The sequence below is a fragment of the Manis javanica genome, chromosome 13 (genome assembly GCF_040802235.1).
Source record: "Manis javanica isolate MJ-LG chromosome 13, MJ_LKY, whole genome shotgun sequence".
NCBI lineage: Eukaryota > Metazoa > Chordata > Mammalia > Pholidota > Manidae > Manis > Manis javanica.
The window spans coordinates 4,111,892-4,134,871 of record NC_133168.1 but is presented as its reverse complement, the minus strand read 5'-3'; the positions used below and the strand labels follow the sequence as shown (position 1 = coordinate 4,134,871).

Here is a 22,980-nt window from a genome sequence, read left to right as displayed (position 1 = left end):
GGTTGAGCTTCAGTTTCAGAATCGCCTACTACTTTAATTGGGACCCAAGAGCATATCCTTCTTTACAAACATGTTTGCATGCATACTGATATTTTTTCTACCCATGTACCTGCATGTGCATACAAATGAACACACCCGGATGCAGGCAGGACATAAAGCTTCATCTATTACTTAACTTAACAGAACCAATAAGCAGATTGTAAATGCATAAGAATATGGACTGCAGTCATCAATACAGCCTGAGTAGAAGATTTAACTTTATTTCTTTTGGGACATTAACCAAGGTAAACAATGAAGTTTTCTCTAAGGTCTCAATAAAACCACAATGTTTTTTTTATCCATTTCTAGATGAAGTCCCAGAACTACCCACATCAGGGCGGCTCAACTGTTGAACTGTGACAGCCTGACCAGAGAGGGCAGCTCTGCTTCTCAGGGCCAGTGGCACCACACCATGCTGGGGACACCACAGAGTTGGAGACCAGGGCGTAAGTGCCAGTTATACCACTGTGACAGGGACAAACCAGCCAGCTCCCTACACTGCGGGCCCTTCATCTAGAAAATTACTTATGAAAGTGCTGACCTCAGAGGGCGGGTCTTCTCTGAAGCAGGGAGATGGTGCCCAGAGGACATGGCGTGGGGCTGCCGTGCTGTGTACACACGTCCGTGCTGTGTTCAAGCAGCAGAGGAATATACCCTTTTCCCTCTTTTCTTGCTTTAGATTGAGTTCCCAAGGGCAGAAATGAGAGAAGCTTCTCCCGAGGAGCTGGGACTAGGCTGAACACTGAGAAATGTGTAGAATTTCACAAAATGGAGTAAAGAAAATGAGTAGAACCAGGCCAGAGAGCGGAGGGAGGAGGGGCAGGGGTCAAGGGCTGGGTCAGGGAGGTGAGCGCAGTTGGGGCCTCGGGGCAGGGAGGCGGCACCTTTGCAGGGCTGAAGAACACAGAGAGGTGGGTAGAGGGGCTCCCACTCGACACAGACAACCCCTCACAATGCCTTCCATGTCCCACTGTGCTCCCATCATGTCATCCCTGTTATGACATTTCTAATCTACCTCTTACCTTCCGTCAGCACTGGGAGTGGAGAGAGAATGATCGGGTCAGGATCCAAATCAAAAGATTATACTTATGGAAATGGACAATCTTCCCTCCCTTCCGGACAGGCCAATGAAGTTAGGCTCAGAATGGTTTTTCCTTCAAGGAGATAACGGAATGTCTGCACGGCTGGGTCTATTTTTACTCAATTCACCATCCATTGACCATCCTTATAACTCCAGGCCGAGGGCGGGGGAGGGAAGAAACCGCATAGCAGGTAGAATGCCCGCGCTAAGCTCCTACGCGCTCCAGCTTCCTTTTGCCCTAAAAGACAGAGTAGAGCAGGCAGCCAGCAAACACTTGTCTAGTTGGCCACCTAGAAAAGATGGGCCCTGGGCTTAGGAGTGATACTATCACGGAAAAGAGGAGAAAGGTCAGCCCCAACTTTCTCCTGCTGAGCCTTCTCCACGCAGAGAAAATCTAAAAAATGATAGGATTCCTGTTTCTAGTCGCCCCCCTCTTCTATTAAGTCTTTGTCTAACTTCTAGTAAGAAGGTGGAAACACGAGGACAGACGCTGGAATGTGTGGCCTCCTCTAGGAAAAAGCAGCCAAAAAGGTCACCTACTTTGGACACAGAAGCGGCTACCCAAGTTTACTTTACAAGAAGCAAATATCTTGGGTTACTGCTTCCAAAATAAATCTGTGAATCCTCTTCTGAATTCGAGTTAGAAGCAACCTGATGCCATTATTGGCATTACTGCCAACCCCTGAGAAAGATCTTGGGGAAACCCAGCAGACATAAGATGGCAAGAGCTAAAAACACAAATACTTAAGTTTATTTCGCTTCTGAACATACTTCAAATGTAGTTCCAAGCTGCCACATGGTGACCAACATTTAAGCCTTAAATAAAACTCCTCAGATTAAGATATAAATGAATGTATATGTGTGTGCGTAATATACATGATATAAGTATATGGATAGGCAATAAGAAGCTCATGAATGTGTAATAAGGAGACTAGATGTAACACCAAAATAAGTCATAATTTTTATAAATCATTAAAAAATGAACTTAGGTGCTCTTATTGTCTTCCCTTTCACAGGCAGTATTTTTTTTTGTCTGACAGATTCCATAAGAGTCTTAACAGTACTCACTAGATACATGATGTAAAATATACTTTCAGAGGTAAGGGAGCTTAGGGGGTTAGAGGCCTTTTAGGTCTAGCTTATTTTAGAGGTAGAAATGACAGCGACTGAGCCATACGGAGTACAGGTAACTCAGGCCAGTGACAAAATGTGCGGGATTATTAGCTCTGGAGCCCTGCATGCTAGTCTTGTCTGTCACTTATTGTGACCTTTGTTAAAACACATACATTAGTTCTTAGTTTCCTCAATTTAAAAATGGGAGGGCTCAACTACGTATACCTTAACATATATTCAATCAGAATAACATATACACGTATGTGTTCTAGAAGCAATATTAAGTGTCTTTCTTCATGGGAGAAGAGCCTCTTTAAAAGGTGCTTCTCCACAATGTAGCACAGAGAAGACAAGTAGTGACTCTGTGGCATCTTACGCTGATATCAGGACAGTGCCTGCAATGGGGCATGTGGGGGGGACTTGATAATATGGGTGAATGTAGTAACCACAATGTTTTTCATGTGAAACCTTCATAAAAGTGTCTATCAGTGATACCTTAAAAAAAAAAGGTGCTTCTCTCCTGTTAGTGTGTGATTTCTGCTCCACAATTGTAATATTTGAATATTTAACTTCTTCGAAGTCTTCATTTTTTCCAACCTGAGATGCGCACCCAGTTTCCAGGTGGCGCGTGTTCCTCAGTCTCAGGATCCACACCAACTTATTTTTGCTGAAGGTCTGTTTTGCCTCCTGCGGCTCATTGCCATTTATCCCCCAGTATCTATTCACCCGGTTTCCTAGATAATAAGTCCCCAGTTTTTAGCTGGGCACATTTTTTTTGGCTGGGAGTAAAACTGCAGCTCTATACCTCAGGGCCCTAGTTGTGGCCACGTGACGACATGACTGCCAATAAGATGAAAACGGACATATGTGCGTCACCTTCCAGCCAACATCCTCTGAGCTGCTGGCAGGCACCTTCCCCGCCTCTTCCCCCTGCCCCCCCAGGGCTGCTCTCCCGCTGGCTGGGAAGCGGATATAACACTGCGGGAACTCCAGAAGCCTTCCAGGACCACGAGGAGGCGCTGGGAGCAGAAGCCGGGAGTGATGAAGCCGCCGGGGCAGGAGGTGCTTGGGTTCCTTACGTCTGGGACCTGGGACGTCAAGGGGGCCCTGGACTGCCCCCCCTGCGCTGCTTCTATGCGAGACAGAAATAAACATCTCTCTTCTTTAAGCCATGGCTATTTTGATTGTTTCCTGTTGCCCACAGCTGAATCTAATCCTGAGATTCCTACGATTGAGATTCATTATTAAAAACAGAAATAATTATTCAAGTGGCAAAAGACAAATACCATTAGCACACTTACTAATCACAGATGATACTGTTAACTGCTTCAGTTCTAGTAGAGTGAGCAATTCTCTTGTTCTTATGGGACAATGATGTATAATATTCTTTTCCATGAAGAATTTTCCAGCAAGGGGCTAGAGCTGGTTGTTAGCTGTGGGTAACCTGAAATCTACCCGCCTCAACAGCAGCAACGTTCAGCAACCTGCAACTTCCAAGGATCTCAAAAGCCACGTCCCAGAACAATGTGCACAAATTGGAACCTATGTAAGTGGCTTTATTTAATGTAAGAGAAAACCCAGTACTCGCTGTAGATACCGGAAATATTAACTCTTGCACATACTAAGGTCGAACAAGCCTCCAGGGCTACAGCTGTCACCTGGGGAGATGAGTGTGTGTGCAGCCTGGCCTGACAGTTATAACCTATAACACAGCAGCGCTGAAGAATGAGAAGCCTAGTCGGCCTTCTGGAAGTGAATTTAAGCCTTCAAATCAAAGCAACACCTCTTTACCTCATTGACACTTCGGCAACGTAAGCTGAGCAAATGCCGGTGATGCCGGAACCCGTCCTCCAGCAGAGCCAACCCATGGGGCTGCTTGTTCAACTCTCAAGGGCACCTTGGGATTTTTACTGGACTTGTGTTGCATATTCTCAGGTTGCTGCAAAGTAATGTCCTTTTTTACAGCATGGGAGAGGATTTATTTACAGCAGTATGGACGCAGCTGTAAGTACACACTTGGGTCCCAGAGCTTGTTTCTCCATTATAAGATAGCAAAAAAACAAAGACTCTTTCTCACCATCTTTTACAGTCAAGTTATTTTAACACAGCTGAATCTAAAGGAGAAAGAGACATAAAGGCCCTTTGAACAGTACGCCTTCAACCTAGAATATCTACATGACAAAGAGAATTCTAAAGAAGGGTAGGATTCTGTCACCGTGAAGCATAATATCAAAAATAACATGAACGCTTAGGCAATAAATCATCAAGACAACTGACGGATTCGATTTCAAGCAGTTTCTTCCTCATGGGTGAGCATGACCCCTTCAGAAGTTCTTTTTGAAAACACTCCTCCCTTTGCTAACATGTTCTGAAGATGCCTGGCCTATACCTAACTGTGAGAACACAGTGTGATCGAAAAACAGTATCATTAGGTGAGCTGTCACTCAACCAGATGATCGACGGGTCAATATTCAAAACTGGCACGTGCCGCGTGCTCAGCACGGAAGTTAGGAGTATTAAAACGCTAACGAGTGTTCCCAGAGCCACGTGCTCTGAATGGCAGAACTTGTACGCTAGCAACCAGAAATGAGTTACCTGTCACCCAGGTTAGAAAAATACACACAATTAAAGAAAAAAATTCCCACCCCTTCCACTCTAAGGCATCCTGGTAAACTCAAAGAATCACCTGATTTTAACACTTCTGTTCAGTTATACAGCAAACCACCCCAGGGATGTTCCTGGTGCATTACTGTAGGTAAACATCAGAAAAATAAAATTCCTAACAAGAGAGCAAGAATCAAGGTAATGAAATCTGTATTAAATATTTATAATTCTTACCATTTTTGTACTCTATCGATTAAAGCTTGCTTTCACCCCCTAAAATTGGATCTTCCTTCCAGTTTACTGTCTTTTATAAAATGTGGAAATTGTTCAGTCTATTCACAGTACATTCGTTCACTGTTCTTTTTCGGGTCTATAAATTTCCTTTTGAGAGAAGAAGAGCCGACCTCTCAGCTGGCTGAACAAAAATGAGATGTCAAGAAACTAAACAGTGCCTTTTTGCTAAAGCGCCCTGTTTTGTCGTGCCACGCTCGACCGCAGTGCGAACAGTGCTCCATCTGCAAGGGACATCCACCAGCGGTAACCCTGCTGCACAGGACGCCGAGGGCGTGATTCCCTCCTGCCTGGGTTTGCTGAGAAGTTATGGGATTACACTGCCAAGAAAAGGCAGCGGCCGTTTCGGATGGAAGGGTGCTGGCAAAATCGTTCAGGGGTCTTGGTGGGGAGCTGGGAATGATCAAAGTGCCTGACCCTCAAGGACTTGCTGAATTTCCACCTCTACAGTGAAGATCTCCAGCCAGGACAGCCTCTGACCACAGCCTTCTCCCCTCAATCAGGACAGAACATCCTTGGGGTGGCTGACTTTCAGGCCTGTATGTGTCCACTTCCCAGTCCAGATGGACATTTCCCAGGGATAGTGCCCACATCTGGAATTCCTCTGGGTTCAAACAGTACCACCTGGCACTGAGTGTCATGGCGTAAGTATCTGCTGACAGACTAAATTCAACTACCATTTCCCTATTACTTTGCTTTGTTGAAAATGAAACACATTGCTGTTGATCAATGCAGACAGATTTTTCAAGGGAATCACTTATCAGCAAACTATGTTATTAACGTGATTTCTAATGCTCAGGATTTTGACATCTTTTTAAAGACGTGGACACAGAGGTTCTAATCATACCGTGTGGTTGTGTCATTCACAATAAAAGAACAAAAAAGAAATGATTAGTTAAACTGCAGATTAGATAAACTTATTTAAAATTCTTATATATATCCTAGGTTGGAGGAAAAAGGAACGGTTTTCAAGGGATCAGATTTTGAGGATTACATTTCTGATATAGATTTCTACCCACCACTGTAGACAGGGATGGATAAAGGCTATATAGAGGGAACACAGATTTGTTTTTGTCTTTCAGCAAAATAGGACCCCATATCCTTCACCGCCAACCCCTCAACCCAACTCAAGATGCTCCAGGTCTTGAGTACCTCACACAAAGGACAAAGAGCCCTCATGGCTTATTCAGCCACGTGTTTCTTTGACCACCTCTGTCTCCGTCCTTGGCTTGGTCCAGCTTACACTGGCTGTGCTGACCAACTACGCAGGGTGACCTGGGCTCTATGATTTGCTTCGAAACGATAATGTGCCTCCCCGAGTGAAAGAAGGAATGACAAACAGCCCCAGGGATCCTTATAGAATATTTATAGAATATTCTACAAATAGAATATATAAGGGCTCTTTAAAAATCACACACATAATGAACATAAAGTGGAGTAGAAAATGGCATTACCCTTAAGTGACTGAAAACAACAATGGAGTATCTCTTTCTCAAAATGCTCTGGTTTCTACTACGCACTGTCGGGAGGTGTGCATTCATGCACCAATCCCTCTCCAGAGCCTGCTTTACAACAGGGGGGGTCAGGGCTGGCACCGCCCCTGGCAGGCTAAATCAAAATGTGTGAGCGTCGGTCTCACTCACACTTCACGTCAAAGCTCTGCTGTGTACACTTGACTCTAAACCACGGCGAAATGAATTTTCAGTGAATGTAAGTCTATGGTGTTGGGACAGTCCATTCCAGAGGTGCTTTTACACAATGAAAGAATTCTGTTTTAATAACTCAGTGCAATATGCATGGTGTGCATAATCAATAGATATAAAACCTACCGGCATTACATGTGGAGGCTATACGCTGCCCACAGGCATATTGCTGTTTTCTGAAACAGGTAAACAAGGGGCAATGCATCTATAAAACCAGTGTAGGGGGGCCATCAGGTGAGAAATTGGGGATCAACAGTGGTGAGGCTTAGAACCTCACCCCCCCTGTTTTGAGAGAAATCTTCTGCATCCGTGGATGTTTTAATGCCCTTGTCTAGCTTGGATTAACACACAGTCTACAGGCACACACCTGATCATCTACATTTGCCCTCTTACAACACTAAACTATGTTTTCTACCTTTATCTTGCATCTACCTACCACTTCAGCATTTTATTAAAAATAAAAATAATAATAATAATAAAGGGAGAAATGTGGGATCCACATATAAATCAAGTATAAAAATCAAATGAATATTCATATTTGACCTGATTGTTTATAGTTCATAATGTGTGATCAAAACTGAAAGTTTCTGTGATAACTGCCCTTGTGCTGTTCACCATGTAAGAACTTACTCACCATGTAGGAACTTGTTCGTTATGCTTCAGAAGATTGGAGACTGACGAGAATTAGGCTTGGGGTGGATTAATGACTGTGCATTGAGCACTGACTCCCCTATACAGAATTTTATTGTTGTTAACAACCATTTCATCAATAAATATGAGATGCCCTCTCAAAAAAAAAACAAACCAGTGTATTCTGTCCAGTTCCATCTCTTCAAATACTTAAACGAATCTTTTTAATTTTCTGCTATTGCAGCAGCACAAATAAAAGGCTAGAAGCATTGGGTTGTTAACGTCAGGGGACTTGTCTCTGTGGAGAACCAGGTATAGGGGGGTTCAGCGAGCTGTCCACCGACAGAGGCAACAGGCATTACCTGAGTAGGTTTCTCCTGGTGTAACCTGGGAGTTTCGGGCTGCTGTGTATGTGGCTGAGAGAATTCTACTCCACACAAGCATCTGCTCAGCTGTAAAGTTTTACCTTTTCATTTATGAATTGAAACAATACCTAGTAGGCGGCTAACTGGTTTCTCTATGAATCACCTGTACAGAATTTATTATCAGAATAGAAAAGAAAAGCTACTTGATAGGAGAGCTGTCCTCCCTGAGAAGAACTGCTTCCTGGTAAGAAGCTGTCTCCCTAGCAGCTACGGTCATTGCAGGTGCCCTTTTTCCCCCCAGACTGCAAAGCTGACTGCATGCAGGGGTGCTGATTATGGGAGATACGGAACAGCCGCTGGGCACTGCTCGGCATCCCTGGCATTACTGATGCGAGAGGCAGCGACAGGCACACACACCTGCCCTGGGGATGCCTCAGCAAGGAGCAGACATAAGCCCTGAGGAGGCTGAATGTTACGGCTGATAGGGACAAATTTTCTACCCATGGAGAAAAGGATAAACAGGAAAGAATGACAGCCTAAGGTGATTTTAACACTCTAATGCAGGACTAGGGTGAATTAATGAACCAGGTGAGCATGACTGGGATTACAGCCCTACCAGACATCTCTTCAGAAGACGGCTCACCTTGGAAATGAAAGCACCAGTGTGCCAGAACAGGTGTGGAACACTACACGTCTGTTGCATTCATTTCTAATATTGATTGAAAAAAAACTGCTTATATGTTATGAGCCAGACACTTAATACATATTATCTCATGTAATCCTACAGAAATCCTGCAAAATAAATACTATTTCTGTTTAACAGCTGAAAAAATTGAGGCAGAAAAGTTAAACGACTTGCCCAACAAGGATATACACATTTCGAGCCTGTCTGAGCTTCGTGACAATAGGTCTCTGCACTTACCGAGAACATTCTGATTTAATACACACTGTGTATATAGACCGGGGGTCAGCACGCCTTTTCTTTGAGGGCCAAATACGAAGTATTTCAGGCTTTGTTGGCCAGTAGGTCTCTGTTGCACCCACCCGGTTCAAGCATGAGAGCAGCCGCAGACCTCCTGTAAACAAATGAGCACAGCTCTTCTCCAAGACAACCCGGGGTCAGTTTGCTGGCTCCTGGTACAGGGGTTGGCACACTGAAGCCCCAGATCATATCCAGCCTGCCATCGGTTTTTGGAAACAAAGCTTTATGTATTTATGACTGAGTCTAGCCCATCCCCTAGACTATTTTTAGACAGGTGGAAGGTAATTCCCTGAGTGAAAATAATGCCCTCGTCTGACGGAGACACTCTCGGCAGCACCCAGTTCTCTTTGTTCAACTTCCTTCACAAACACGGTTCGGAATCCTCATCCGTGATCTGTGTGGGCCCGCCCTCCAGTTCGGGAAGCCCTGATAAACACCCGGTGCCCGCAGGTGACCTCTCACTGCCATGGAGCAGAGACATCTGCTTCTTCAGGCAGTAAATGAATCTGTTTCTGGGAGACTCAGGATTTTTTGGGGAGCTGTAAAAAACAGAGGCTCTAATTCTGAAAGGATGGTGAGCAGAGACTGAGCTTGCGATGCCATGACAATTAACTAGTTGTCATTCATTCTAATATTTCATGGAGTGCCCACTATGCACCAGGCAGAGAGACGTGTGAATGTCAGACTGGGAAAACTAACGCACAGCCCCGGAGTAAACACTTTACTTAGAGCAGATCTGCTGTTATTATGACCTTGCAAGGCCTGAGCTAGAACACAACCCACTTTGAAGGAAACAGACAAAGTGTGTTGCTTTGACAGCCGCTGCAGTAAGGCCCCCAGACAAGACCCCTGGTTTCCGCCAAGCATGGCAGCTCTGGGGAGCTGAACCTGCAAAGTCCAGGTGGGCAGGGCCAGCCAGGCCTGGCTCAGGGCCCAAAACAGCAGGAGCTCCAGAAATATCTGCGTTCCTGTGGATTACCTCTGCGGCTCCTGACCAGCTGCGGTGGTAATGGCCCAGCCTGAAGGTCAGGTTTCTCACTCTCTCAACATCAAGATCAAATGCTTCGTACCTGGACTGTCTGGTAATCGGAAGCATCAATTCCCTTCACGGTCACCTCTCGGAAGACCCTTGGCTCCAGCTCCTCTTTGGTAAGATCACAGTGATAGATGATACCTAGGAGGAAGGAAAAGGCTTAGCTTCGTCCGCCTTCTCTCAGCAGGGGCAGGGACCGCAAAGCCCCAGCGGATGCTGTTAACAGCAGGACAGGAGCAGGCTCCACCTGCGTGCGGAGTGCCACGGAGCCTACGCTCTTCATCCCCGCCACCAGCAACCTTTCTCTCCACGACTGCAATCGGTGTAGATCGTAGAAGATTCCAATGCACTCCGCAGTAAAAAACCTAACTGTCAAAACTTAACAATCTTCCCCAGCCAGTCGCTTAGGACTGCAGGTCAGAGAAGTTGGGAAACTTCATATAAGGCCTTTTTTTTACCTAAAAGGTGATTAAGCTGGAAAACGATTTGCCCAAAGTCAAGAGCCAGCCAGGGGTCTCTTGATGGTGACTTGGGGACTCCTGCTACCGGAACCCACCCTCATGCAGACAGCCATGGGGGACCACTGGTGATCCAGGAGCCATTTTAGAGGTGCATTTCCAATTTTAATTACCCCAGTAATCATGTACGATACAAACTGAGGAATATACGCCAGGAATTCCAGCTTATTTTAACCACTCTTTCAAACCCATTTCTTGAAGTAATGCTACTACACCCCAACATTTAAGAACTAAGTCAAAGACCCAGTAAGACGAGTCAGTGCGGTTTGAACACAACACAGCTGTGGTTTGTGAAACAGTTAATCATCTAGAGCAGCTGGTGCAGAAACAACGCTCTGACATTATACTTTACATGGATGCTGTCAGGAACACGGAAATTCATTTAGTGACCCCAACACTTGCTAGAGCACCAGAAACCAGATGGCACTCCCACAGGGTACGTTCCCATCGACTGATCACATATTAAAACGGTGGCTTGCTTGCTTCTGAGCTCCTCTCTGTATAAACTTTGCTGACAGTTGAGAAACAATACTCTGCCCCCCGCTGGTAAAGAGTCATCCGTTTAGATCTGTTAGTAGCATGACTGCTAATCCCCATGAATTCGTTAGCCCCAGTCTCATGGTTACAGAAAAATTATTTTTCCGGTATTATAATAAGCAGTATGGTTGACATTGACAGTGCAGAGATATGTGACATGTCTGAAGTATTGGTTTTCTTTATTTAAGTTATACTTGGATATTTGTTCAAATGTCTCCCTATATGTAAGGTACTTCCCAACTGCATTCTGTCTTGTGCAGAAGGGGCACCTTGGAGGAGGCTGGGTTAAACCTGGAGGGACCAGTGCTTAATCTGTTTGATCAATACTTGCTATTTGCAGAGCCACCTGGGTTGGCCCGGGTTAGTCTGTCGCACATGGAAATGTGAATTCCTATAATCGAATGAAGCTTTGTGTCCTGATTTGGCTTTGGAAGTACAAGGAAGGGGGCGTTTGGAGAGAACATCCTGAAATCATGAACCAGAAAGGACTGGTTAAGTGACCTTTAGGTGATGTCTCTGAAATAAATTTCAAAGTTTAAGAGCGAAAGAAGAATTACGGAAGTCCTGTAAGGCCAGAGGAGGTGTCCGGACTTGGAGAGATGGGTCTCCTGATGAGAACAATGGTTTAACAAGGCTTTTCTAGCAATAGGAGAGAGGCAGGGACGATCCGTATGGATCCTCCTGTTATATTCCGAAATAAATGTAAGGGGGTAAAAACAATGGGAGTTCAGAGAAAGGGGTAACTTGGAGAAACTGCAGAAGAGTAAATGGGATCTGAACAGTTAGATTATAAAGAGAAGGCCAGAGAACTTTGCAAAAGATGACTCATGGAGCTACTGTTTTATCTGACTAAAAGGAGGCTTTGAATGTTACTAAAAGAAAAACAAACAAAAACCAAAGTAAATCTCTTAGAAAACTTTTGCACGCCTTGGTATTTACCCAAAGGAGCTGTGCCTGGGATGGCTGCACTGGCTCATTACAACATGCAGGTCTGTCTGCAGCTAACCCCAGACAGCCCTTGGGTGTTCCATGAATACAGAATTAATCAGCTCAACCGCTAAGTGATTTGGGCCACAGGGAATAGGCACACCACGCTCCCACCTGCCCTGCCTGCCCCTTGTCTCCCGAGTGTGATTCAAAGCGCCAAAGTCCTAAATGGCTTGGGCTCAAGGTGTGTCTTGACTAGGTACGTCCATGGGGAGCAGAGTCAGCCGGCACCCCCAGGCGCACCGATGTCCACAGTAGCTGCAGCTGTAGTTATCTTTGGCCCTGCACCTTCACAGGATTCAGTCTCTCTGCTGTTTACTGCATGAGTGGAGAGCTAATCTTCAGAGACCAGGGCGAGCTGCTCTGCCAGCTGACATGTATGTGTACAGATGTGTGTATACACACACCGAGAACTCTTGCTTTCAAGAAAGACATCTAGTTTAATTATCCAATGGCCATCAGACAGGTGGACCAGGAGGCTTGAGTCTGGAGTCCTGGTCTTGGTTTTAGATATCAAATTGCATTAAGGAATAAAAAAGAGCAAGATGGGGCCAAATGACTATGAAAAGACAAAGGAGAAGAAAGCATTACAGTCACAGATGAAAGCTTGTTCAGAAGCTGCTCGGTGGCGCAGAACGGAGGACACGCTTCCCTTTCCAGACTTCACGGCTAGTGTTTAATTGCCTGGCACAGAACCCATCAGTCTACACTGGGATGGTGAGCCCGTCTCCCCAGGTAATCATGAGTTGTCCCTGAAATAAACGGCCACATGGAGTCACTGAAGGAGGTTTACAGGCCTTTGGGGACTCAGGCTTTTATTAAAAGCAGGTGAGTCACCCCTATTCTGTTCTCATTGCCCTTTATTCACCTCAACTGTTTAAGCTGTGAGAGTTTCCCCAAAGTAAAATTTCTGGAACTAGTGTAAGTTGAGGAAACAAACTGTGGGCCCCACAGCAGTGGGATGAGAATGGCTCTCTGGAGGAAACTGATTTTTCTTGGTTCCTGTCCACTGGCTGCCACTGTACCCCAAGTCCCAAGGGAGGAGTGGGGGGCGCAGGATAAGAACCCTGAGGTAGGGTTCTGACCTGTCGGTTCTGACTCCTGGCCCTGGGCGTGGCCTCCACGTCCTTCCTGGCCCCCAGGTCCCCTGGAGGTCCCCCTGGAAAGGGAGCTTGCCAGGTGTCCCAGGCACACCGTCAGTCCTGCCTACAGAGCATCCCTCTCTTGGTTTTAATAACCCTGACAGCAGCCTGTCACGACGATAAGATTCCTTATAGATTTCCTGCTCTGTGGCTCTGAGCCATGTGCGCAAAAAGTGGATGAGGCATTGCTGTCATCTGGCCAAACCCCAGGAGGGGGACGGAGCCATTCAGCACCCGCCTAGCTGCCCCCGCGTCTGTTCTGTTTGCCAAGGGCCACACTACTGCAGTGACACCAGGCAGGACAAGACGGGCCACGGAGGAGCCTGCAGAATGAACCAGGAAGGTGCAGGCAGTGTTTCGGCCTGACTGCATTTAGGATAGGGTCTCGCTCGGTCAACGGCACACTGCCGACGGAGCCAGGCTCTGGGGGCAAATAGGAGGATGTGGACGGCCCTGGCTGCAGTGAAGCGGTATAGCCAAGCGGAAAAGCAGGGAAAACCAAAATAAAGCAAAGTGAGTATAACCAACTTAAAAAGAAAATTATTTGGAGGGAAACTGATCCATGAAACAGAGTCACAATTGATAAGGGTTCTTACTAGAACCAAGTAACAATTTATTTCCAATGCGATATTAAGATCATACTTTTAGAATTATACTTTATTCAGTCTAAGGGCAGAATTTATTCTGTTTGCTTTAGAAATCAAGGTTTTCATGTTGGATGTGACTAGAGACTTCTGTTTTAAGCCTTTAGTTATATGCACTGCGTGTGTCCTGGGACACGCAGACCAAACGCTCAGTCAAAGGCTATACTTGTTTATACTGATTTTTGAAATAAACCCTGAACACAGTTGGTCTTGTCCCCAGAACAGAGACCCAGGATATAAGGTTAACCAGAGTGGAATTTTAGGGGTTCACATTTCCCTTTGCTCTGAGTGTCTTACTGTTTTATTTCCTTTAAGTAATTTTGGCTGTAGATAGCACATATGATTTTCAATAACAGCATTATTATTATATTTTCATTTCCCAAGAGAAACTCACACATTACTCTGATTTTTAAACTCACCAACCCTGGTGAAAAGACTCTCACCTGGAGATAAAAAGGAAGTAAACTGATAGAAGATCTCGGTGTCCTTCTTTTGACCACTGTAGCCCACGACGCTGCCGACCTCGAGTGGGAAGGTCTTGAGGAGGGCGCCAGTGGCCAGGTCGTGGAGCTGCAGGATGTTCTTCACGTCGTGGAGGTAGCATAACACCAGGAAGCTCGACCTGACGCAAGCCACCCATTCTGGAAGGATGAGGTCAGACAAATGGGACATGGTTTTGAACAGAGAAAACCACACCTCACTGAGCAATCGTTCTTGAGCCAATCATCGTGCTCTGCAGCAACGAGGCCTGCAGAGTGGTTATTATAATTGGATTTCATCATGGGTCTAGTTTCCAGCATATTCCCTTAATAAATGATTGTTACTGTCACATCTAGAGGAGACAAAATATCCTCCACCTTGGGCCAGGGGCTTCTAATGACATAATGTGTGTCCTAATAATGACCCCACTTAGCTATTTCGTGCCCCACATCAAGCTACAGAAGACATGAGAAGCAAAACAACAAAAATAAGCCATATTCCATGTCAGGGTTGTTTATTTGACAAAAATGCACTAAGCTCTTGGTACGAGCACCTTGCAAGGTGCTGGAGGGACAAGCAGGAGACCAATGTCACTTCTGCCCTTAAGACAAAAGCATAGAAAAATATAAGTTGTAACGTGTAAAACGAAGCTAAGAGTGGTTGGCCAGGATCCCGAAGCAAGTGAGAACCCTTCAGCAAATGCGGAACTGCGTGTGGGGTTCGCGGGCTGGATGGGGGTGCCTGGGGTGGTGTCAGGGACGGGATGGCTCTGGGGGACGAGGTGGTGGGGAGACTCTAGGTATGAACGCCGGCGCTGGGGACAAGCAGAGAGAGATGAATGAGACCCAGCAGCGGGATGGAAGGAAAGAAGGAAGGAGAAGGGCAAAGACAAGAGCCAGAGATCCGTTTTCAAGGAGAAAAAAGTCATTTGGTGGTGGCCTGACAGTCGGATGGGGATTTGGTGAGCCAGGCGGTGGGGAACTTAGCTCTCATCTCTCAGCCAGGAGCTACCACTTGGACCAGAGGGGGACATAACTGAACATGACAGCAATGCAGGATGCGGAGAACGGAGGTGTGGGAGGCCGGGAAGAATGCTGCTGTGTGCAGCCCGTCAGCCCACACCCCGCCAGGCAGTGTGTGTGGGGAAAGGAAAGGAATGAAAGGCCCAAGAAGAACCTCCAGGACGTGGCGACCGGGGTGCAGAGAGGCAGCTGAGAAAGGAGGGTCCCGAGGACAGGGCTGCACCGTCAGCAACAGAGCCGTCGGGGGCACAGCTGGGCGAGCACAGGGGAGCGAGGCCACAGGAGGGGAAAACAGGAGGGCAGGTGCAGCACAGTCCCGTCTGGGACAAGGTCAGCCTGCAGCAAGGACGGCAGAGGGCAGAGCTGCGGCCGGGCATGGGGGCGAGGACAGGCTGCAGGGCACAGCTCCGACCCCGAAAGGCAAGCCCTGCTTGGGGTTCATGGTGCGGGGTGCCTGACAGCTGCTTATTTTCATAATGCAACAAACCAGTAGTTCACGCTTACTGTCAGTTCACACTTACCAGCATCAATTATCAATGCGAACAAGACAATGACCAGAGGGAACTCAGGGACATCAAGGGCTGCAGCCTGGCTGGGCTGCTCACGCTGCCACAGAGAGCTCGTCCTCCAGTGGGGAAATAAAGAACGCTTACATCTGAAGGTAATCTACTCATTCGCCAATATCATTTTTTTTTTTAAAGAGCCTCAATCAAGCAACATATTTTATGTGGCCTTCATGTTTTAAGAAAGTGTGGGCAAAAGTGAAGCACATTATTTCTGTCAAAGAATAATCAATCTGTGCCAACTACGAGCACATCAGAATTACAGAGGGACTTGCATGCCGTCATTAATAAAAGCTTTGACTTTATAACTGCTTCGTGACTCATCTCTAGTTTTTATGCTCAGTGGGGTATTCTGTGCTAATGATAGTAAATTCAGCTATGCTTCTCTCTGAATTGATGAGCTCCAGTGAATCCTGAAGGTTTCCCCTTTCCAGTCTAAAGAGATTAAAACCTTTCAGAAGGAAGGTTATAAAAATATATCACACCCCCCCACCCCCCACAATCTCTGAGCATCGATTTGCATTTCATTAGATCCTTGAGTGAAATAGGATGTCACCTTAAGGCATAGTTAGAACTGCTTCTGTTGGGCTTTAAAAGGCAGGACACTCACATGCCTTGGGAAATATTGACATTTTGGACAGCTCCCTACCCAAGACTCACTGTTCCCAACTGGCTTGCACTGAAAACCCAACGCCCAGGGCATTTTGCAGGAAGCCCCACATGGACCCAGCAATGCCTGAGGTCATTCATGTGGCACTTGGGATGCACTTCATGGGGCTCCTACCACCCTCGTGGGGGGCCTTTCTGTCTCAGTTTGGACAGAAGCCACCAGGCTACCCAAGTCACTGTGACCAGGTTCCGCACATGAAGATGCTAAAGGATACGGCGGAAAACCTGTTCCTTGATTTGTGGACCCCGCATCCAAATATAAGTGAGGTCAGAGAGTGGATGGAAGGTTTTGAGGAGACAGGCGAAGGGATTTCGTGGGCGAGGGCGGTAAGTCCCCATCCCCATGTGGGGCAGCCATCCTCACGGGGGCCAGGGCGCCGGTGCCTCGTTCAAGCCTGGAGGCTGAAGGGTCTGTGGGTGGGACACCCAGAAGGCAGGAGGGCTCACTCGGTGGGCCAGCCTGGCCAAGAGTCGGGGATGGGCTGCAGCCCCAGAGCTGCAGATGTGGGGTCTGCAGGGAAAAGCAGGCAAGGGGTTGTCTTGGGCCCCATCCGATCAAACTGCCCAGAGGGGAGTGGGGAGCACAGCCAGATGCCAGGGGCTGAGGAGACTCTCGTGCATATGCCCAGAGCAGCGCCTCCTCCAGGGCCAAGCGCTGAGCAGGGGTACTGTCAGGAGAGTCAGCCCTGGTCCTCGGCCCACCTTCCCCTCCCCTCCCAGCTTTCCCGGGCCAGGCGCAGAGCGCACTGTCCCAGGGGCCAAGAAAGCGCCCTCACCTTTTCCAGATAGAAACCTGGATCTGCCCAACTCCAACACCTGGACTTTACTTCACTGAAAGCACAGGATAGGACGGCTTCCCCCGAGACAGGGCCTCTCGGCAAATCTCAGAAGCAATTTTTTCCTAATTATACACCTTACACCCTCACGTTTTGGGCTGGCCCTAGATTTTATCCTCATTCAACCCATCAGCAGACATTCATCTCCAAGGAGTGAACTCTTTATTGGCTTGTACTGGACCCCCCTTTCAAGTAAAAAAACATAGCAAAAGTAGTGAGCCCTGTTGAATAAATCCAGGTTTCAGGCAATAAGTAATTTCTGAAGCAGCATATCATTTCTGGGAAACAGTCGCCCTGCCTCAGATAAAGCACTTTTTTGGAAAATCACAGAGAAGATGAATAAGGGGAATGAGGGGCACAACTGACACAGAAGGGAGGCTCCAAGATGCCGTGCAGCTCAGGGTGCACAGCAGCCAGTCACTGGATTCCAGTTAAACCTGACAATAGTCTCTTTTCTTTTCCAGCCAGAGGAATGGACATCCACTCTAAGATCTAGAATGGGCATAATACCAGCAGCCCAAAGTTATTCAAAAGCTAAGCTAAGGATTCTGAATCCAAATGGTTTAAAAAATTAAATGTTTGTGATTATTATCAGACAATAACCACACAAGGGGGCTGAAACACACTTTTTCAAAAGCAGTACTTTTGGAAGTCAGGATTCATACCTTCACAGTGTTCATGACGGCCCTGCACAGCAGGGGCCAACTGCAAACGCGTCATATAGTAAATGCTTGGTTGCCCATTTTGATGCTTAGTTCCCCAGAATTGGAGGCTAAGGGACCAGCCACCAGAGCATGAGAGATGCACCAGTTTGCAGGCGTCACCACCCAGAACTGAGTGCAGCAGCAGGGGGCCTTACCTAAGACGTCTTTCTCGTGCTCGGGGACCAGCACCTTCCACTTGGCCTCCTCGGGGTCCGTGAAGTCGATGTTGATGAGGCGGTAGTTGGGAGAATGGCGGTTGGTCTTGAACGTGAACACGGGGCCCTCGTTGGTCACGTAGTCATATTCTCCTTCAAAGTTGTCGATTAGTTTCACCCACTTGAGGATTCCTGGGGAGACCAAGCACCCTGTCACTCTCCGGGTGTAAGAGGGGGTGTGTGCAGGGGGCGCCTTCTCTATGCACAGGACGCACAGCAGACACAGCGTCCGGAAGCCTGAGGCTTGACTGAGAACAAGGACTGGTGCGGTGAATTTTAAGGTTCTTAGAAAATGCAACGGTATGTTTTCCTGAAAAGCCTGGCAGCGAAGGGGCGTGAAGCCCACCACCCCCAGGCGATCTGGCAAATACCCTCCCACCTGCGCGCACCTCAGGTCTGGGCGCACCTTCCCGCCGCCCGCGGGACACCTGTAAACGTGTGGCAGGTGACAGGAGGGCCACTGCCGGCACCGAGTGGGGGAGGCCGGACAGGCTAAGGTGCAACCCGCCGCCCCCAGTGCCCAGGGTGAGAGCGCGTGTCTGCGGCACCTGCCCCCTGCCAGGCCTCCCACCGCCACTGTCTGCGCCCACTTGGCAGCTGCCCCATTCCTCCTTGAATGAACCCCAGATTCCTTTCTATGGTCTCCATGGTCCTCACCCACAGAGCCAACCTCAGCTTGTCCTCACTGGCTTCACCCTGACCTCCAGCGGCCCTGCTTCTGGCAGGTTCCTGAGGACCTGCTTCGGGACCTCGTACAGGCTGTGTCCTCTCCAAGGGCCAGGCCCCTCTTAGCATGCATGTCACATCATTCTTTACAGCATTTCTCTCAACGTGCGGACTTGGCTGCTTGTTTGTAATCTGTCTGTCTTTCTAGCTGCTATTTAATCTCAGCACCCACAGAAGGGCAGGCACTTCAAAGGTACAAAGCAAAACAGGTGTTGAGTGAAAAAAGGAACTTTCCAGTCCTTTAGTCCTAAGAACTAGTCTGGAAATGGTCAGCACTGAAAAAAACCTTAAATGTGTTCTCTGTCATGACTTCAGTGGCTCACTAAATGCCACTTACTATTTTAAAATCCCCAAAGTCCCAATGGGATGATACCTGCTTCCTAAAGTATGGAATAGATGTTCAGAGAAACATCTCAAAAGTTTTATAAACAAAACAGCTCTGTGACTCCTCAACTACTGAAACGCAGTGCCAGGTCTTAGCCTTTCTCCTAACAGCCTCCTACCTGCCATTTCACCGTGAAATTGCTGCATTAGGGTACAGAGTTCCTTTATATTCCTGGAATCTTTCAAGGCGGTTTTACATTCATTACCTCATTCATCTCTATAGCATAATATCTTTATATAATTTATTTAATTAAATTTATCAAGGACAGTTTTCAGTCAGGCGTAACTGGATTAAAACCCCAGCTCCTCCGCGGTTCAGTTGTGTGGCCTGGAGTCACCTCCATAGGCGCCGCTAGACCTCATATTCTCCACAAGGAAGAGGAAATAAATTCAAAAATGACTAAAAATTGACCACTATTCCAACCCCAAAAGAAAAACTCAGTAGTTATTATTTAAAAATAAACATTTGGAATTAAAACTAATAAAGCAAGCAGGTAAAAAAAAAAAAATTTATAGCTTTCCTACATACCAGTCATAACCAGTTAGAAAATATGAGCGCAACCTCGTTTAGAACAGAAGCAAACTTAATAATGATACTACGGAATGCACTTCCTATGAAATGGGGCGTCTGTGTGAAGAAAGCTCTAACATTTTTCGACGGAATCTTGAAAACAAAACAGGAACAACAAACATAACCTGGGTACCTGGAAACACGCATCATATCCCTTGATGGGAAGACTCAGTATTTCAAAGGTGCAAATAATCCCAGAGGAAATCTATGAACTTAATACTCCTCTAATCAAAATCCAAGTGACATTTTTAGGGAATTTGACAACATCACGCTAAGCTTATCTGGAAGAATAAGCACATAAGGAGAGTCACTCCATTTCTGATAATAAAACGAAGAACTTGTACCCCAGGGCTCTGAACAAGCCCCCCTCCCTCCTGTGCGCAACCATCCTGACTTTTATGGTAATGATTTTATCTTTCTTTGCTCATTTTCCACCTTAATATGCACCCATAATTAATACAACACAAATTCTTTTGTGTCTGCCTTCTTTCCCTTGACATTATATTTGTGAGATTATCCTCTGGTTATTTTTATTGACTTTTGGCCAAATTCTACTGTGTTCAAAGAAAGCACTTTGTATGATTTCAACCTTTTAAAATTTGTTGAGAAAGCATTATGGCCTAATTGTTTTCCTTAAATGATTTTTTTAGTGTTCTGTATATGACTGAGAAGAGGGTGTATTTTGTAGCCATTGGGTGTGATATGCTAAATATGCTTACTAAAGTCGTTTTTTAGTCATTGTTCAAATGTATATATTTACTGATTTTTTTGAGCCTTTTTTTCCCTACCCGTGGCAGAAAAGGTCTGTTAAAATATTCCTCTATGACTGTAGCTTTATTTTGCTTGTATTTCGGTTCATTTTGGCTCTCTGCATTTTGAAATTACGCTGTTTACTGAGTGAAGATCAGCTTAAAATAAGTCATCCCTATGCTTCTCGTGGGGCAAAGCCATTACTTTTATCGCTTCCTTTGAAAAATCAGTGGTATTAACTATGCTTCATAGAGAGTGTTCTGTAAGTATTCTAACAGGCGCTAAAAAGTGCTTTTATACTTTATGAAACACTAAGGGCTGAGCATTCAACAATGGTAACAAGTGTAAAATGTGGGTCCCTTTCTGGGACTGAGTGGGCAGAAGGCCGCCGCTCTCCCTGGCCTGCCACCTGCCTGCCCTCCCGCCGGCCACGCGGGGATGGACAGAAGACAGGCTCGGGAGCTCCCCGGACCTGGGAATGAGCCTTTCTCTGCTGCGGCATCAGGAGAGCTAACTGGCCTCACCAGCATCCATTTCTGGGCCATCACTACGCGTGCTCCTCGGAAGCTGCTGAGAAGTCTGAATGAAATATCTGCATTCGTAGCTCACAACCTGGCTCACAGAAAATGTTAAATAACCAAGAGTTACTGCTATTCCAAAAAATCCCAGAAACCTTCAAATGACAAAATAATCCAAATGTGCCTTAACTGCACAATTTTTTGCTAATGGTGAACTTTAAAATCTAATTTCCATGTCTCACAGCACACCGCTATTTTCCAAGAAAATGCCTGATACTCACGAATTTCAAAATTAGTGAAAATATTAATTTTGTCAGTATTATTTTACTTCAAAATTCATGTTTGGCTTATTTTTTACTGTGTTTTGATGTTCCGAATCTTTTTGTTTTCTTTGCATTCCCACTCTGAAACATATGACATTTTCTAATAACTCTCTGCCTCTCACAGGAGCCCTCCTCCCCGGTTGGACTAGCAAATTTTAATGCTCAGATGAATTTGATGAACTTTGGACACCTCATTTGTTTTAAAGCTTTTTGAATTCTTATCTCCCCTTTTCCACTCCTCCCCCGAAAGATTCCCAGCCCACCAGGCATGAGACATGGGTCTCAGCTTCCCAGACACAAGAGGTCATCTACCTTCTATTAGCCAGCAATGGTTAAATGAACAATTTAAGTGTCTGACAAATACTGAGTTGCCTTTTATCATTATGTGTTAGCATGTCGTGAGCATTAATTTTGTATGCAGGAGAAAGCCAGTTTTCATTAATGACATGAAGGATTTAAAGGGAGACATGGTGAGTGCTGAGAACTTCATCAGTCTAAAATGATCCAACCTTCACAAAAAAGGGAACAGGGAGAGGGGTTAGTGAACGTCTGGTTGGAATATGGGAAAAGTAGATATTCCTTTATAAACATCAGCATGTGAGCACCATGCACCTTTCCCCCCATATGAACCTTCCTCCCCAAATCTTTCATAAAATGCGAGGACATAAACAAAGTCCACTTCAGGCCAATTTTAAGGATGGCTACATTAAGGCAGAACGGTGTCAGGTTACTGCCAAGGATTTAGACACACACATTTCTTTTCACCTAAAAATTGCCTACTAAGGATTCTATTTAAAAACCTCTGATAGAATTTTAAATTCATTCAGAATAGGGCCAAATGGCCAGTGCCTCCTCTGCTGGTGATTCCCCTATTAAACAGGAATAAAGGATCTGATCTTGCACAGAAAAATAAAGGAACTGAAGAAAACAGAGAGGAAAGGGTGGAGGTTAGAGTTTTCAAATTCCAGAGATGTCCTGCTTCTGAGCTCCATTCACCCTGGAACTGCCCTGGCAGCCGCGCAGCTCCTGTCCAGCAGGGGGCAGCACTGTGGCGGGGATGGGGGCACAGCGGGGCACTGATATGTGCCTGCTTCCTAACTAAATGCAACGTTTACACAACCCTGCATTTTAAGCTGAAGCTTACATATGCTTGTTGACAGACAACGGAAGTGACCAGATTTAAATTTTAAAGAAATTGTCTCTTCTACTTTTCCAATACAAATATTGAAGATACATCACACTAAGTTCAATAGGTATAAAAGTATGTTGAAAACTGTCACTTACATGTTTAGGGTATAAATTAAGTTTTAATTAAATTTTTAAAAGCCCACATATGTGCAAGAAGAGATATGGCTCTAAGGCCTGATATTTAACTGTAATGTAGAAAATAAGTGAAAATCTATTCTACGTCTAGTCTTTATGATGTGACTTTGTAATATATTCAAGATAGGATTATTTACAGACAGACGTAGGAAACAAAGTATGTGTATAGTTCAAAAGAAACAGTCTTGATTGAGAAAAGTACAGAAAGTATAACTAAGAAAATCCAG

At 46.0% G+C, this 22,980-nt stretch overlaps 1 protein-coding gene and 1 long non-coding RNA gene across 3 annotated transcripts in view; one reads left to right on the top strand and one right to left on the bottom strand.

Annotated features, from left to right (window-relative positions):
* Nucleotides 1–3,289, top strand: part of LOC118971315 (uncharacterized) — a 114,277-nt gene extending 110,988 nt beyond the window's left edge. The window contains exons 5-6 of one of the 2 annotated variants that reach the window (XR_005059709.2): nt 349–485; nt 3,176–3,289. This is a non-coding gene — a long non-coding RNA (uncharacterized lncRNA). Of the gene's footprint in view, nt 1–348; nt 486–1,582; nt 1,699–3,175 lie in introns of those variants that run through there. The other variant, XR_005059708.2, reaches the window with a different exon arrangement.
* The window catches only part of PREP (prolyl endopeptidase), a 103,223-nt gene that overhangs the window by 29,580 nt on the left and 50,663 nt on the right, over nt 1–22,980 (bottom strand). Inside the window, exons 8-10 of the mRNA XM_037012298.2 lie at nt 18,099–18,290; nt 14,113–14,310; nt 9,879–9,982 (exon numbers count right to left, since the gene is read on the bottom strand). Of these exons, the coding sequence (XP_036868193.1) occupies nt 9,879–9,982; nt 14,113–14,310; nt 18,099–18,290 (494 nt within the window). The remainder of the gene's footprint in view (nt 1–9,878; nt 9,983–14,112; nt 14,311–18,098; nt 18,291–22,980) is intronic.